Source organism: Notechis scutatus, chromosome 12 (assembly GCF_049901735.1).
Source record: "Notechis scutatus isolate UNSWTSFEM ecotype Mainland chromosome 12, rNotScu1.2, whole genome shotgun sequence".
NCBI classification, from domain to species: Eukaryota; Metazoa; Chordata; class Lepidosauria; order Squamata; family Elapidae; genus Notechis; species Notechis scutatus.
Genome location: NC_142020.1, coordinates 1,499,127 through 1,512,500, shown reverse-complemented (window position 1 = coordinate 1,512,500; position 13,374 = coordinate 1,499,127). Strand labels below are relative to the sequence as shown.

Sequence of the window (13,374 nt, the reverse complement as noted above, 5' to 3'; positions counted from 1 at the left end):
GAACCGGCTGAATCCCCCCTCTGAGCTAAATATCCTCAGGCACGGAGGCTCAAGGGATGCTCACTGCTGCGTCCGATGAACAGCCAGGGGCTTGTGGGGTGCAGCCCATCCCAGGCCTGTGGCGACAGCACGCTCTGCTTCTCTCCTGAGGCCGGATCCACCAGAAACCAGGAGTCCTCCTTTTTCCCTGGATAATGGAGAAGGAAACAGGTGTGTCCCCGGGCGCCCCATCATCCCTCCCAGTGGAAATGGGCTCCAGCCTTTCCCTCTCCCCCTCCACCCGCCTCCCCTCGGCACCTGTGTAGATCACGCCGTCTGAGCTGCGGCACGGAGAAGACTGCACCAGCTCTGGGATGGTGAAAGGCAGCTTCTACCAGAAACGTAAAAGAGAGAGAGAGAGAGATCCACACCCACACTTGGCTAAGGATCCCCCTTTCACAAACGAGACTGGAACCGTCAAGGCAACATCTGCAGCAGCTGATCCCATGTTGCATTTGGCGCGAGATGCTTGGAACACGTATGACCTCTTGTGCCAACAGCTATCGGTGTAGTAGCCACACCAATGCCCCTCGGATTATGCATCCCCATCCTCAGCCTTCAGGATTCCAGGCCTTCAGGATGCCTCTTCTAAGCAAGAGCCTCTATTCAGACAATGTGATACAAGCAGGGAGCCAGTGATTCCCTTTTGCCTTTAGCATCTTCTCAACAGTAAAGCTCCCAACAATCAAGAAGTAACCAGGAAACTCTCTCAACTGTCTTTGATGGCTCAGGATCAACCCCTCCGGGGATATTCTAGATCCCTCAAGACTATGGGATTCTGTGCCCAAACCTGGCGGCCCTCCATTGGCCCAGTGGGCAGCTTCTCATTTCCTTCTTCTGTAAGTGAAGAATAATTGCAGGAATTGGGTAGGTCTGGTCCAGAGGTCTCCAACTTGGCCACTTTAAGACTTGTGGACTTCAACTCCCAGAATTCTCCAGCCAGCTTTTCTGGGAGTTGAAGTCCACAAGTCTTAAAGTGGCCAAGTTTGGGGACCCCGGCTTAGTCTAATGAAGAAAAGAATCTGTTAGGTATAACATTGATACCAAATATGGTTTGGGTGAATAAATATATAAAACTTAGATATCATGGTTTAAGTGCTTATCACTTTAAGCACAATGCAGCAGGCAATTAGCTGATTAAGGGTGCGGCTAGAAGTTACAATATAAGGAAGCATTAGAAGCTGGAAAGCTGGCTTACTGTCTGGCTGTAACTGTGTGCTACTGTAACTGTGTGCTGCTGCGACTAACTGTGTCTTGCTGCGACTAACTGAGATTACTGACTGTGAGTGCCTGTGACTGAACTGTTATTGTTTGCTACTGTTTGCTGATTTACTGCGTAATTCTACTGAATATCCAGCGTTTGTTTCTCTGGAGAGTGAAACCGGAGGAGGAGAAGATATCTTTATCGGCTGATAAAGATATTGCAAGGACTCTTAACTTGGACTATACTAGTGAGTCTTACTGGATGGAAATACTGTGAATGACTTAATGGACTGAATGACAATGCTTAAACTCTAACTGGATTAAAAACTATTTAAACTACAAACAGTGTTTGTGTTCAGTGTGTGTATACTCTGGGGCCCTTCCGCTCTCGTTTGGCTTCCTGGCTTGACTACTGCTGCAATACTCTTCTAGGGGTTAATCTCCAAACCCTAACATTGGTTATGGGCCCAGCAGCATAGTCTAACTAACCAGGATATACCAGAAGAGTTGGTGTGAGTTGCACATTACTGTAAAAACAAACTGTTTTAATTAGTTTAAAATAGTCAAAATATCTGAAGAGTAATGGCACAAGTAAATTTGTCACAACTGTCCATGATATCCAGGCTGGATGGAACAAACTATGTTTCATGGTCAATGAAATGTAGTTTACTTCTACGCAGAGAAGGTTTGTGGGACATTATAGCAAACCCACCAGATGTGAGTAGCTGGAATCCTGCTAATGATGATGATAAAGAAAAGTTACAAGACTTTAAACTAAAGAATGAGCAGGCTTTATGCATCATAGGACTGACTCTCTGTGATCAGCAGCTTGTCCATATTCGTGGAGAAGAAAATGCTGCAAACTGCTGGGAGAACCTCAGGAAGATTTATGTTCGGGACAGTGTAGGAGCACATATAAATCTTACACGGAAGCTTTTTGAGCATCTTCAGAGGAATGGAGATATGTTAGTTCATTTAAACTGTATGAAGAGCATTTTTCAAGATTTGCAAGAAAAAGAGCTTATATTTAATGAACTGCAACAAGTCTACATAATATTATCTTCATTAGATCAAAGCTATGATGACTATGTGACTTCGTTAGAGGTATTGCCAAAAGAAAGCCTCTCATTAACTGACATTACAGGCAGGCTACTAGAAAAAGCCAGAAGAAGGCGTGGCGTGACGAGCTGAGAGAAGATAAGAAAGAAGAGAAATTATCTTCAAAGCCTGAAAGAAACCAGCAAAGCAAAGTAAAGCACCTGGAAGAAGAGAATTTATCTTCAACGGCATACACAATTAAAAAGTGTTTTAATTGTGGAGGCAGAGGACATTTGGCAAGATTCTGCAAAAAGAGAAAAAGCCAGAATGTAAAAAAGCCAAAGAAAGCATTTGAACTAGCCACGTTTGGCAACTCTGATGTGAAGAATAATTTATGGGTGGTTGACAGTGGCGCATCCCACTGCATCACAAGAGATAAGACAAAATTTATAAAAATGTCTACAAGTTCTCAACATATATCTCTTGCAAATGGCTGGAACCTGAAAGCGAAAGGTCAAGGTTTTGCACGTTGTCCGTACATAAACCAGGATATAAAAATGTTGTATGTACCGCAACTAAAGTTTAATTTGCTTTCAGTAAGGGTATTAGATAAATTAGGTTATGTAATTACTTTTAAGGATAATAATTGCATAATTGAAAAAGATAACAAAAGGGTAACTGCAGCTTTAAATGGAACATTATATGTCTTAGATAATAGTAAGAAAGGGAGGCTCAAACTGTATTTAATAATATAAAGCCTCATGAAGAATGTATCCATTTATTGCATAGGCGTTTGGGGCATGTAAATTTTAAAATGCTAAAACGTACAGTTGAGTTATCTGAAGGAATAAGGTTAAAACCTTGTGATAAATATTTGCGTTGTAATGTTTGCTGTGAAGATAAGAGCAAGGTATTGCCTGCAAATAGGCTAAATGGTTTTAAAACAAAAGAACCTTTAGAAGTAGTATTTGCAGACATAATAGGTCCAAAGAAACCCAGTATGGGGGTGCTAGATATATACTGAGCATTATGGACCATTATTCTAGATATGGGTTTTGCTATTTAATGAAAAGCAAAACTGAAACATATCAACATTTTTTCAATTGGCTTAGGTTTGCTGAAAGAAAGTCTAAACGTAAACTGATAACCCTGGTGACAGATAATGGCACGGAATTTATTAATAACAAATTCCAGAACAGACTTAAGGTAGCTGGAATAGAGCATAAGAAGTCTGCTCCATACAGGCCAGAACATAATGCTTTTATTGAAAGAAGAGGCCAAACACTACAGGCAATGGTTAGAACAATGTTAAATGATTCTGGGTTACCTGATTCTTTGTGGGGAGGCAACAATGTGTGCTAATAACATATTGAACAACGTTGTTAACACAACAACAGGTGAAATTCCATTCACCAGGTGGCATGGCAGGAAACCTGATCTAAGTTACCTGCACACATTTGGTGCACCAGCATGGGTGCATATTCCTGCACAACTCAGAAAAAAAGGGCAACATAGAGCTAAAAGATTTTTCTTCGTTGGTTATCAGGCAAACCATAGGGCATATAGATTTTGGGAGAAAGGCACATCTAAAGTGTTATGTAGTGCTAGTGCCCAATTTCTAGAACATGAAGGATGGGAGAAATTAGAAAAGGATGCCAATAAAGATGTAATTATTGAATCCTATAGAAAACCCATTAGTTATCCCTGTAACTTTAAAAATAAAGTAAAGAGACAAATACAGGATGAAATAGTGCCCATAAAGGAAGAAACAGATTCAATAGCTGAACAGGATGAGGAAGATGAACAGGTAGTAGTTCAACAAAGTCCTCCTGTAAGCCCTGTAATTCCCAGAAGAACTACACGTGTATCTAGACCGCCTGATAGGTACCAGGCTAACACAGTGTGCCAGATTAATCAAGTTCCTAATTCTGTAGAAGAAATTAAAAAGTATCCTACTAAGGAAAAAGAAAAATGGTATGCAGCAATGAATAAGGAACTGAATTCATTAAGAGATATGAAGGTGTATGAAAATGCCAAATTACCTGCAGGAAAGAAAACCATTGGCTGCAAATGGATATTTAAGGTAAAAATAGATAAAGATGGTAATTTAATCCATAAGGCAAGGTTAGTAGCCCAAGGTTTTAGGCAGAATGCTAATGACTATGATGAGGTGTTTGCACCTAGTCTTAAGGCAGCAACCTTGAGGGCAGCTTTAGTGTGGGCAGCTAGTAAAAACTATATAGTTAACCATTTAGATGTGGAAACTGCTTCTTGCACGCCCATTAAAACATATTATTTATATGAAAAAACCTGTTGGTATTAAAAGTGAAAATAAGGATAATAATGATTGTTGGTTGTTAAAGAAAAGCCTATATGGTCTAAAACAATCAGGCTATGAATGGAACCAGTATATTGTAAATGAACTTAACAATATAGGATTTAAAGCTGGTTTAGCCGATCCATGTCTGTTTAAGAGGGAGACAAATGGGAAAGTATCATTATTATTACTATTCACAGATGACATTGCATTGATAACTGAAACTAATGATGAAGCAAATAAAATAATAGCATCATTAGGAAAGAGAATAAAGATCAAGCAATTAGGGAGATAAAGAAGTATCTCGGTTTGAATATAAAGAAAACACGGAAAGGTTTTAAGATATCTCAGGAAGATAAGATAAGCAAATTACTAAAAGATTACAAGATGGAGCTTTGTAAGCCAGCTAAGACTCCAATGAGTCAGGAGTTTAGCAACACTGATGTACAAAGCCCTGAGTTTGATAAGGTGATTTATCAATCTTTAATTGGTAGTTTGAGTTATATTAGTAATTGGTCTAGACCAGATATATCGTACTGCGTGAATCAGTTGGCTAGATTCAATTCTGCACCATGTGAAAGACACTGGATTGCAGCTAAGAGGATATTAAGATATCTTAAAAGACAATGAATTATTCATTGTATTTAGAACCAAAGGGTGATTTAATTCTGTGTGCTTATGCAGATGCTAGCTTTGCATCAGAAAGAGACACTAGAAAGTCGACTTCAGGAACAGCCATAATGCTGGGTAAGACATTAATAGGCTGGAAGTCAATAAGACAACAGCATATAAGTTTGTCTACTATGGAGGCAGAATTCTCCTGTTTATCATTGTTATGTACAGAGTTAATAATGTATAAACAAATGTTAATTGATATAGGTATAACTGTAGATTATCCTATAATTATACATGAAGATAATCAGGCAGCAATTCAAATGGCCACAAATATTGGAGTAAAAACAAGGAGCAAACATACAGATCTAAGATACCTAAACGTGAGACAATCTGTAAGAAGTAAGATGATTCAGCTAGAGTACTGTATGTCGGAGGACAATTTAGCTGATAATTTTACTAAAGCCCAAGGTGCCAGTAAGCACCAGGAGAGTTGTGAAAAATATGGGATAAGATTGTAAAGGTATTATATATTTATTTCACCCAAAAGGGGAGTATGTTAGGTATAACATTGATACCAAATATGGTTTGGGTGAATAAATATATAAAACTTAGATATCATGGTTTAAGTGCTTATCACTTTAAGCACAATGCAGCAGGCAATTAGCTGATTAAGGGTGCGGCTAGAAGTTACAATATAAGGAAGCATTAGAAGCTGGAAAGCTGGCTTACTGTCTGGCTGTAACTGTGTGCTACTGTAACTGTGTGCTGCTGCGACTAACTGTGTCTTGCTGCGACTAACTGAGATTACTGACTGTGAGTGCCTGTGACTGAACTGTTATTGTTTGCTACTGTTTGCTGATTTACTGCGTAATTCTACTGAATATCCAGCGTTTGTTTCTCTGGAGAGTGAAACCGGAGGAGGAGAAGATATCTTTATCGGCTGATAAAGATATTGCAAGGACTCTTAACTTGGACTATACTAGTGAGTCTTACTGGATGGAAATACTGTGAATGACTTAATGGACTGAATGACAATGCTTAAACTCTAACTGGATTAAAAACTATTTAAACTACAAACAGTGTTTGTGTTCAGTGTGTGTATACTCTGGGGCCCTTCCGCTCTCGTTTGGCTTCCAAGGCTTGACTACTGCTGCAATACTCTTCTAGGGGTTAATCTCCAAACCCTAACAGAATCCGATGTGATATGACAGCAGTCTTCCAATTCCTGAGGGGCCGTCACAGAGAAGCACCTGAAGACAGGACAAGAAGCACCTATGGCAGGAGAGAAGCAACAAGAAACTAAGGAGGAATTTCCTGACAGTGACACCAATCAACCAGTAGAACCCCTTACCTTCAGAGGTTGTGGAGGCTCCATCACTGGAGGCTTTCCAGAAGAGACTGGGCAGCCACTTGCCTGTCTACTGCTCAGTTGGTTGGATTAGAAGACCTCCAAGATCCCCCCCAACTCTATTATTCCTGGCTGCACATGGCCTCCAAGACCCAGCTGGCTTAATCCTGTGCTTCACTCCGGAGAGTGTCCTCAGCCAGCAGAATGGCAGAAATGGTGTAGGATCTCCTGCTTGGGCAGGGGGTTCGACTAGATGACCTACAAGGTCCCTTCTAACTCTGTTAATCTGTTTAAGGGCTGGCAGCCCCAGGTGGAGCTCCTCCAGTGAGTCTCTGGTCACTTCCCCTCACTCCTTTTGGGCCATCCTAGCCTCTTATGGGGTCGGTTTCCCCATCGGTTGCACAACCCAGGACTTGGAGCCCTTCCAGCTTTCTCCCCCTGCCCATCAGGGGAGGGGTCTGCAGGATGGCTCCTCCCCCTTTAGCCCCCCAGGAGTGCAACTTAGCAGGGGCCACCTTGACTCAGGTGAGCCCCGCCCCCTTTCGTGGCTACTTACCATCAGTCCCCCCTGGTCCTTGCCCCCCACCACATACAAGCTGCCGTCGCTGGGGTCGGGGAGAAAGGCGGGCCTGCACAGAGAAGACGAGAAGGGCGCTGGCCCCGGACAGCTCCTCCGGCCCGAGGCCAGCCACGCCGCCTGGGCAGCCCCCTTCCTCTCAGCCCCCCGCCCCCTCCTCGGCTGCTTTATGGGGAGTGGGGTCGGGCAGGCGGCGCTGTGGGCGGACCAAGCGCGGCCGGCGCCACTCACTCGGGCTCTCGGCGGGGCACCTGCAGAGGCGGATCTGAAAGCAGAGCAGCGCCGTCAGAAGCGGGAAGAGGCGCTCTCGGGGGGCGGCGGGGAGTCATGGGAGCAGCCCCGCCGCCCCGCCCGCCGCTCACCCTCCTCCAGCGTCCAGCGGGCGTCCCCCGTGGCCGGGCTCACTGCGCGGAGGCGCCCGTCCAGCGTGGCCACCAAGAGCAGCGGCGGCTCCGGCTCCGGCTCCGATTCTGCCGCTGCGGGGCCGCCGGTCCGAGTCTGCGGGGAAGGCAGAAGCAGCGGGTGGGCCCGGAGCCAGGCTCTCGGCCGCGCCGTCCAAGGGGGACCCGGCCTTTCCGGGACCGGCCTGGCAGCGCTGCGACCGGACAATCCGGCGGCCGGGAAAGCGGAGCCACTTCGCGGGACGCCCGTCGGGGTTACCCGACGCCAAAGAGAGCGGGCTTCAAGGCGGCGCCCTCCGTCGAAAGCGAGACGCAGCCCCGGCGACCCAAGGAGGGCTGGCCGGCGCTGGCAGCGGCTCTCCGGCTCCACCCGCCGCCTGGAGCTCCGGCCTCTCCATCTCCCATCCTCCGCGCTCTTTCTGAAGCTGCGCCCGGGAGACCCAGGGCCCCCACGCGAGTCTGCCCCCCGCCTCCGGGGACCCTCCTCGCCCTCCCTCCCGTGGGAGCAGACCTCGGGAGCTCTGGCCGCGGGGCGGACCGCTTGAGCAGCCTCCCCTCGGGGAAGGTGGGGGGGCGCCGCGTCCCGGCTTTACCTCCACCACCAGCAGCAGCAGCAGCAGGAGCGGGAAGCGGCGCCGGGTCGGGGGCTGCTCCTCGGTCTCGCCCATGGCAGCCCTGCCACGCCGCGCTTCCTGGCCTGCGCGCCACCCCTGCCTGCTGCCCGCGGGGAGGAACCGGACTCTCCCGGCCGGCCTCCGCCCCAGATCCGGCTCCCGGACGGCACCGGCTTCAACTTCCTCGCCCCACCTCGCCCAGCCGAGGAGCGCTCCGGACATGCTCAGAGGCACACCTGGATCTGGCACACCTGCGCCCCCCACCCCCCGCTCGCCAGAGGCTCTGGGCAGCAAGAAGGCGACGGAGCACAAACTCCCCGGTGGCTGAAGAAACAGTTCGGACTAGAGCTCTAAAACACGGGGTGCAACTATTCCGGCTGGTTCCCACGACGGTTTATGCGGAGCGGAGCAGCGAGGCAGGCCGGGGCGACGGCGGCGTTCGCAGAACCCGTTTAGTGTCCTTGTTGCGTCGCTTTGGTCGGGGTCCTAGAGTCAGGGGTCTCCAACCTTAAGCCTTGAGGACTTCAACTCCCAGAATTATTAAAGTGGCCAAGGTTGGAGATGCCTGTCCTAGAACACCCGACTTCCAACACTCCAAACCTCTGGAAATCCTCAGTCATCCCGGGCATGATTGTACCCCAAAAAGGCAACTGGACTTTGTTTTTTATTTTTTTTTCTTTCTTCGAAAACGTTTCGCTTCTTATCCAAGAAGCTTCTTCCGTTCTAGTCCTCTGAAGTTGCTCAGGGTCGTGGGAACCTCCGGCAGGCGGGGCCTTTTCTGGAAGCGGCCGCCAGAATTCGCGCCAGCCTCCCCGCTCCCTGGGGACGCCGCGGACTCGCCTTCACCCCCGGCAGGAAGGGAAACCCGCCGGACCGGTTTCTCTCCGCCGCGGGCACAGACGGTGTCTCGCCCTCCGGCGGGATCCGGGAGCCGCGACCTCACGCGGGGGCTCAGGGAGATGCGCGGGGGGGCAGAGATTGTGCGGGGGTCTCGTTCCCCCCCCCACCGTTTCTCCCCAGCGTCCCAGCTTCCAAGGACGCCCCTTCCAGCCCTTACTGGAGAGAGAGAGTAGGGCCGCCGGCTCAGCTCCCGACAGCCCGGATAGATCGCCAGGGGGGCCTTCCAAACCCCGTGAAGAAACTGAAGTGGGGGTGGGTGGGAGGGGGGCGACAATATCCCTTCTGCAGGGAAAGCAAAGGCAGCTGTACAGGAATCGCAGCACACCCCCCACCCCCCACAAACAGGCTCTTGGACACCAACGCCCCTCCAGGGACACAAGAAAACCCACCCACCCACCCACCGTTGGGCAAAAAATGCTCAAATAGGACACAATAAGCTCACACGCTTCACACCAGGGGTCTCCAACCTTGGCCACTTTAAGCCTGGGGGACTTTTAACTCCCAGAATGCTGGCTGGGGAATTCTGGGAGTTAAAGTCCCCCAAGCTTAAAGTGGCCAAGGTTGGAGACCCCTGCTTCACACCAATATCCTTTGGGGGTTTTTTTTGGGGGGGAGAAGGTGCCCCCGATTGAGTGCTGATTCCTGGAGCCTGCCTAACTACCTGTCCCTGCCGTTTTCTTGGCAAGGTTTCCCGGAAGTGTTTGCTCAAGGCAGGACTAGAACCCACCACATCCTGGATTCTAGCTTTATGCCACTTACAACAGTTTGCAAACATAATTAAAAGTCGTCAGTAATGGGTTGTTTTTGCTTATTCTGTCTGCTCGTTTATTGATAGGTGTGTGATGTGCTGGTTTCGGTACACACTTCTTCTTGAAGAGCAGGCGACAGAATTTCTTCACCCCCACAAGGCGAGCAAAATATGCAAGACGGTTTGCCTAAAGACAAAAGGTGAGCTGGGCTCAGTTTACAGATGACGGGTTAACACAGTTGGAAGGGATCTGGCAGGTCATCTAGCCCAACCTTCCACCCAAGCAGGAGACGCTACACCCTTTCTGACAAACGGCAGTCCAATCTCAGTTAACCTGAGACACACAAAGATACCAAATGAGTGGACATCACTCATTTTTGTATCACACCAGACTCATAGACTGCAAGGCTCCTTTCTTGGACTGGTCAAAATTTAAGAGATCAGCCAGAAAATGTGAATATTGCTTTGACAGACCAAAGCAAATAAGTCCTGTATTTAGAGAACAAAAATAAAAGACAAAGGATGTGGGAAAGATCTGGTGCCTGAAGCTAAATATGAGCCACCAAATATGAGCCAACCAGTGTGTTGATGCTCCTGCAAAACAAGCAGATTCAGTCCTGGACTGCATCAGCCGAAGTTTATCAAGATCAAAAAAGTCATCACACCTGGGCACGACTTACCAAGGGGGTGGCATACCTTCCTGTGGGATAAAGAAAGCAAGCCGTATGTATACTTCCATAGACATAAAATAAGAGATGTGCTGATACAAACATGGAGACAAATAAAGAATAAATATGATCGCAAAATTCCAAACTGGGTATCTCCCTTGGAAGCAGTAATCCACCCTAATATAACGGAGGTTAAGAAAACAGCCAGGTATAGGGAAATCTTAGGTAAACAAGGGAATTTAAAGAGCAGACAAAAATGGGAAGAACAGGGAATAAAATTGGACTGGTGGACCTACATGCAAACACCACAAGCAAGATATAACAAGGACAGTGAGGAATTTGGAATAGACATTACAAAAACTAGATAAAATTTTGATTGGCCCAGATGAGAAATTATTATCAAAGATATGTAAACATTTATTAGAATTTGATAGAGCAGAGATTATAAAAGGATCAATGATTGCATGGGGTAGAAATTTTGGACATCTATTGATTTGGAAGAGTGGGAAAAGATTTGGAATACGAATTATAAAATAACAAAATCGGCAGCTTATAAGGAAAATCAACACAAAACGTTCTATCATTGGTATATGGCACCTTCAAGATTGGCTAAAATCTATCCAGATTTAAAACCAAATTGTTGGAAGCGTGGACAACAAGGTACCTTCTTTCATTCTTGGTGGTGGTGCCCCGAAGCGAAAAAATATTGGAAAGTGATTCAAATGTGGTTAGAAGAGTTAATTGAAAACAAAATTGATTTTGTCCCGGAATTATTCCTTTAGGAATAATAAAAAGAAACTATAACATATCTTATATTACATGTATTAACAGCAGCAAGAATCTCCTATGCCCGGTACTGAAAGAAAAACTCCACGCCACCTGAAGGTTTAATAATTAAAAACATCTTTCGAGTGTGTGGAAATGGACAAATTAACTCGCACCCTTGGAGTGCAGGATGGGAGCCTCTAAGTTGCCCGGAGAAGCAGGAAGCAGAAGAGTCGGTGTATTTTGCAACACCCCTCAGCCAGGAGGAAGGAGCCCTGGGTGGGGTGAGGCATTTTGGACGGGAAAAATGTCCTCTGAAATTAACTGCAAGTGTCTTTGTGTCTTTGGACCTGCTGGCACCGAGAAAGATCCCAGGAGTCAGTGAGGATAAGGCCAAGTCCGGAAGAGCATTCCCAATCCCTGGCTCCAGTGGGGTTTCCTAATCACACTCGTTGCCTTCCGACACCAGAAGCGTTTCCAGCACCGAGAGGCTGAGATGCTTTCACTCCGGCCTCAGTGGGATGAAATGGGAGGGGGAGCGCCATCACCCATTAGCTGGGGAGGAGGCGAGGGAGAACTTGCTCCCCAAAGGCGGCAAAAGAGACGAGGAAGACCCCACGGGACACTTTTCTTGATTTCTCAGGAAGGAAGGAAAGAAGTGAGACTGCAAGGACAGGCAAGCAAGGCTGCGTAGTGTAGACAGTAAGTTCTCCTTCGAAACAGCGGCTCTACTGCAGGGGTCTCCAACTTGGGCCACTTTAAGACATGTGGACTTCAACTCCCAGAGTTCCTCAGCCAGCCTGGGAGTTGGTTCACACGTCTTAAAGTGGCCAGGGTTGGAGACCCCTGCTCCACTGGGCTGTCAGAGGCAGAAGTACAATGAAGGCTGCTGACAGGCAAGACAACCCACATCCCATGCCCAAGACTTCCTTCCCTCCCTCACAGGGGAGAGCACCAAATCCCACCCCCAAAGCTCCTAATCCCCCCTGCAGGGTCGCAGTTGCCGGTTTCTCTCCTCTGTTCACCTGAAAAAATACACAGGAATCCAAGCCTTCCAAAATAGCCCCCGTGGGCCCCCAACCAGTCCTGGGAAAGGAAGTTGGTGGCCCACAAATGTCTCGACCTGCCCAGAAAGAGCCATGCCCCTTAAAGGCAGGAAGGAGGTGCTTTCTGCGGCTGGAGGGGAACAGCCCCTGGCTTGGAGGACACTGTGAACAGGAGGGAAGACCTGGCGCTTTGTTCCGTCATGGGAGGAGGGGGTTTCAGGGGTCCCCAAGGATCAAGGCCACTTTTAAGAGAGAAGAACCCCCCCAGGAGCGAAGTCCAAGCTCCAGATGGATGGGGGCGGTGGGGGGCGGGAGGAGCCTGCTCTCTGCACATGCTCAAGGGTTCTCTCCTGTTTCAAGTGCTTTGATCCGAAATGCAGGAGCCCTGACTCCTCCAGGGGGCTGGCAGAGAGAAATGCCCACTCCCCTCCCCTCCCCTCCCTCCTCCCTTAAAAGCAAAGTTCCTGTCGGAGCAGAGTTGAGGCTGAAAGGCCCCCCTAAGAAAAATCAGGCCTGGGCCGGAGGAGACAAGCGGAACTCAGGCAGGCAACCTGGTGCTCTACCTCCAGCAAGGCAGGCAGGAAACTCTGGCGAGCAGGGCGGGGGAATTGCGGGCACACGGCTTCTTTTGCTCATCGGCCACAGCACACGATGCTGCTGCTGCTGCTGCTGCTGGAGCATTAGCCGGCTGTGCTCGCATCATCCGTGCAGGACAGAAAAGGGCTCCGTGCCTCCTCCATTCCCAGGAGAAGCCCCTGGCACCCTTGCCCACGAAGCAGGAGGTGGGGGCTGCGATCCCTCCTTCCCGTTCCAGGAGACCGACAGGCTTGGCGGCTGGAGGAGTTTCAGAAGAGAAATCCCTGCTTCCTTGGAGCTTCAGAGGGTGCAGCATCCATAGCAGCAACGCAACACCAGACTTGGATCTGCTTGAATTAAGCAAGAATCGCCAAAGCCGAAATGTAAGTGACACCAATCAAAATCCAGCTACAAGATTCTGAAATTTGTTGTCTTTTTTTTCTATGGGTCCTTGGCTCTATTCAAGCCACGGAGTCCGATCCCAGATTACATGTATGTGACAATCTATTTGGGTTGCAA

The 13,374-nt window shown here is 48.1% G+C and overlaps 1 protein-coding gene across 1 annotated transcript in view; it reads right to left on the bottom strand.

Annotated features, from left to right (window-relative positions):
- ERN2 (endoplasmic reticulum to nucleus signaling 2) overlaps window positions 1–8,333 on the bottom strand; it is a 22,235-nt gene extending 13,902 nt beyond the window's left edge. The window contains 6 exon segments of the mRNA XM_087942337.1: window positions 65–187; window positions 298–370; window positions 7,117–7,189; window positions 7,369–7,402; window positions 7,500–7,635; window positions 8,132–8,333. Of these exon segments, the coding sequence (XP_087798463.1) occupies window positions 65–187; window positions 298–370; window positions 7,117–7,189; window positions 7,369–7,402; window positions 7,500–7,635; window positions 8,132–8,206 (514 nt within the window). The 5' untranslated portion in view covers window positions 8,207–8,333.
- Window positions 8,334–13,374: the final 5,041 nt, after the last annotated feature.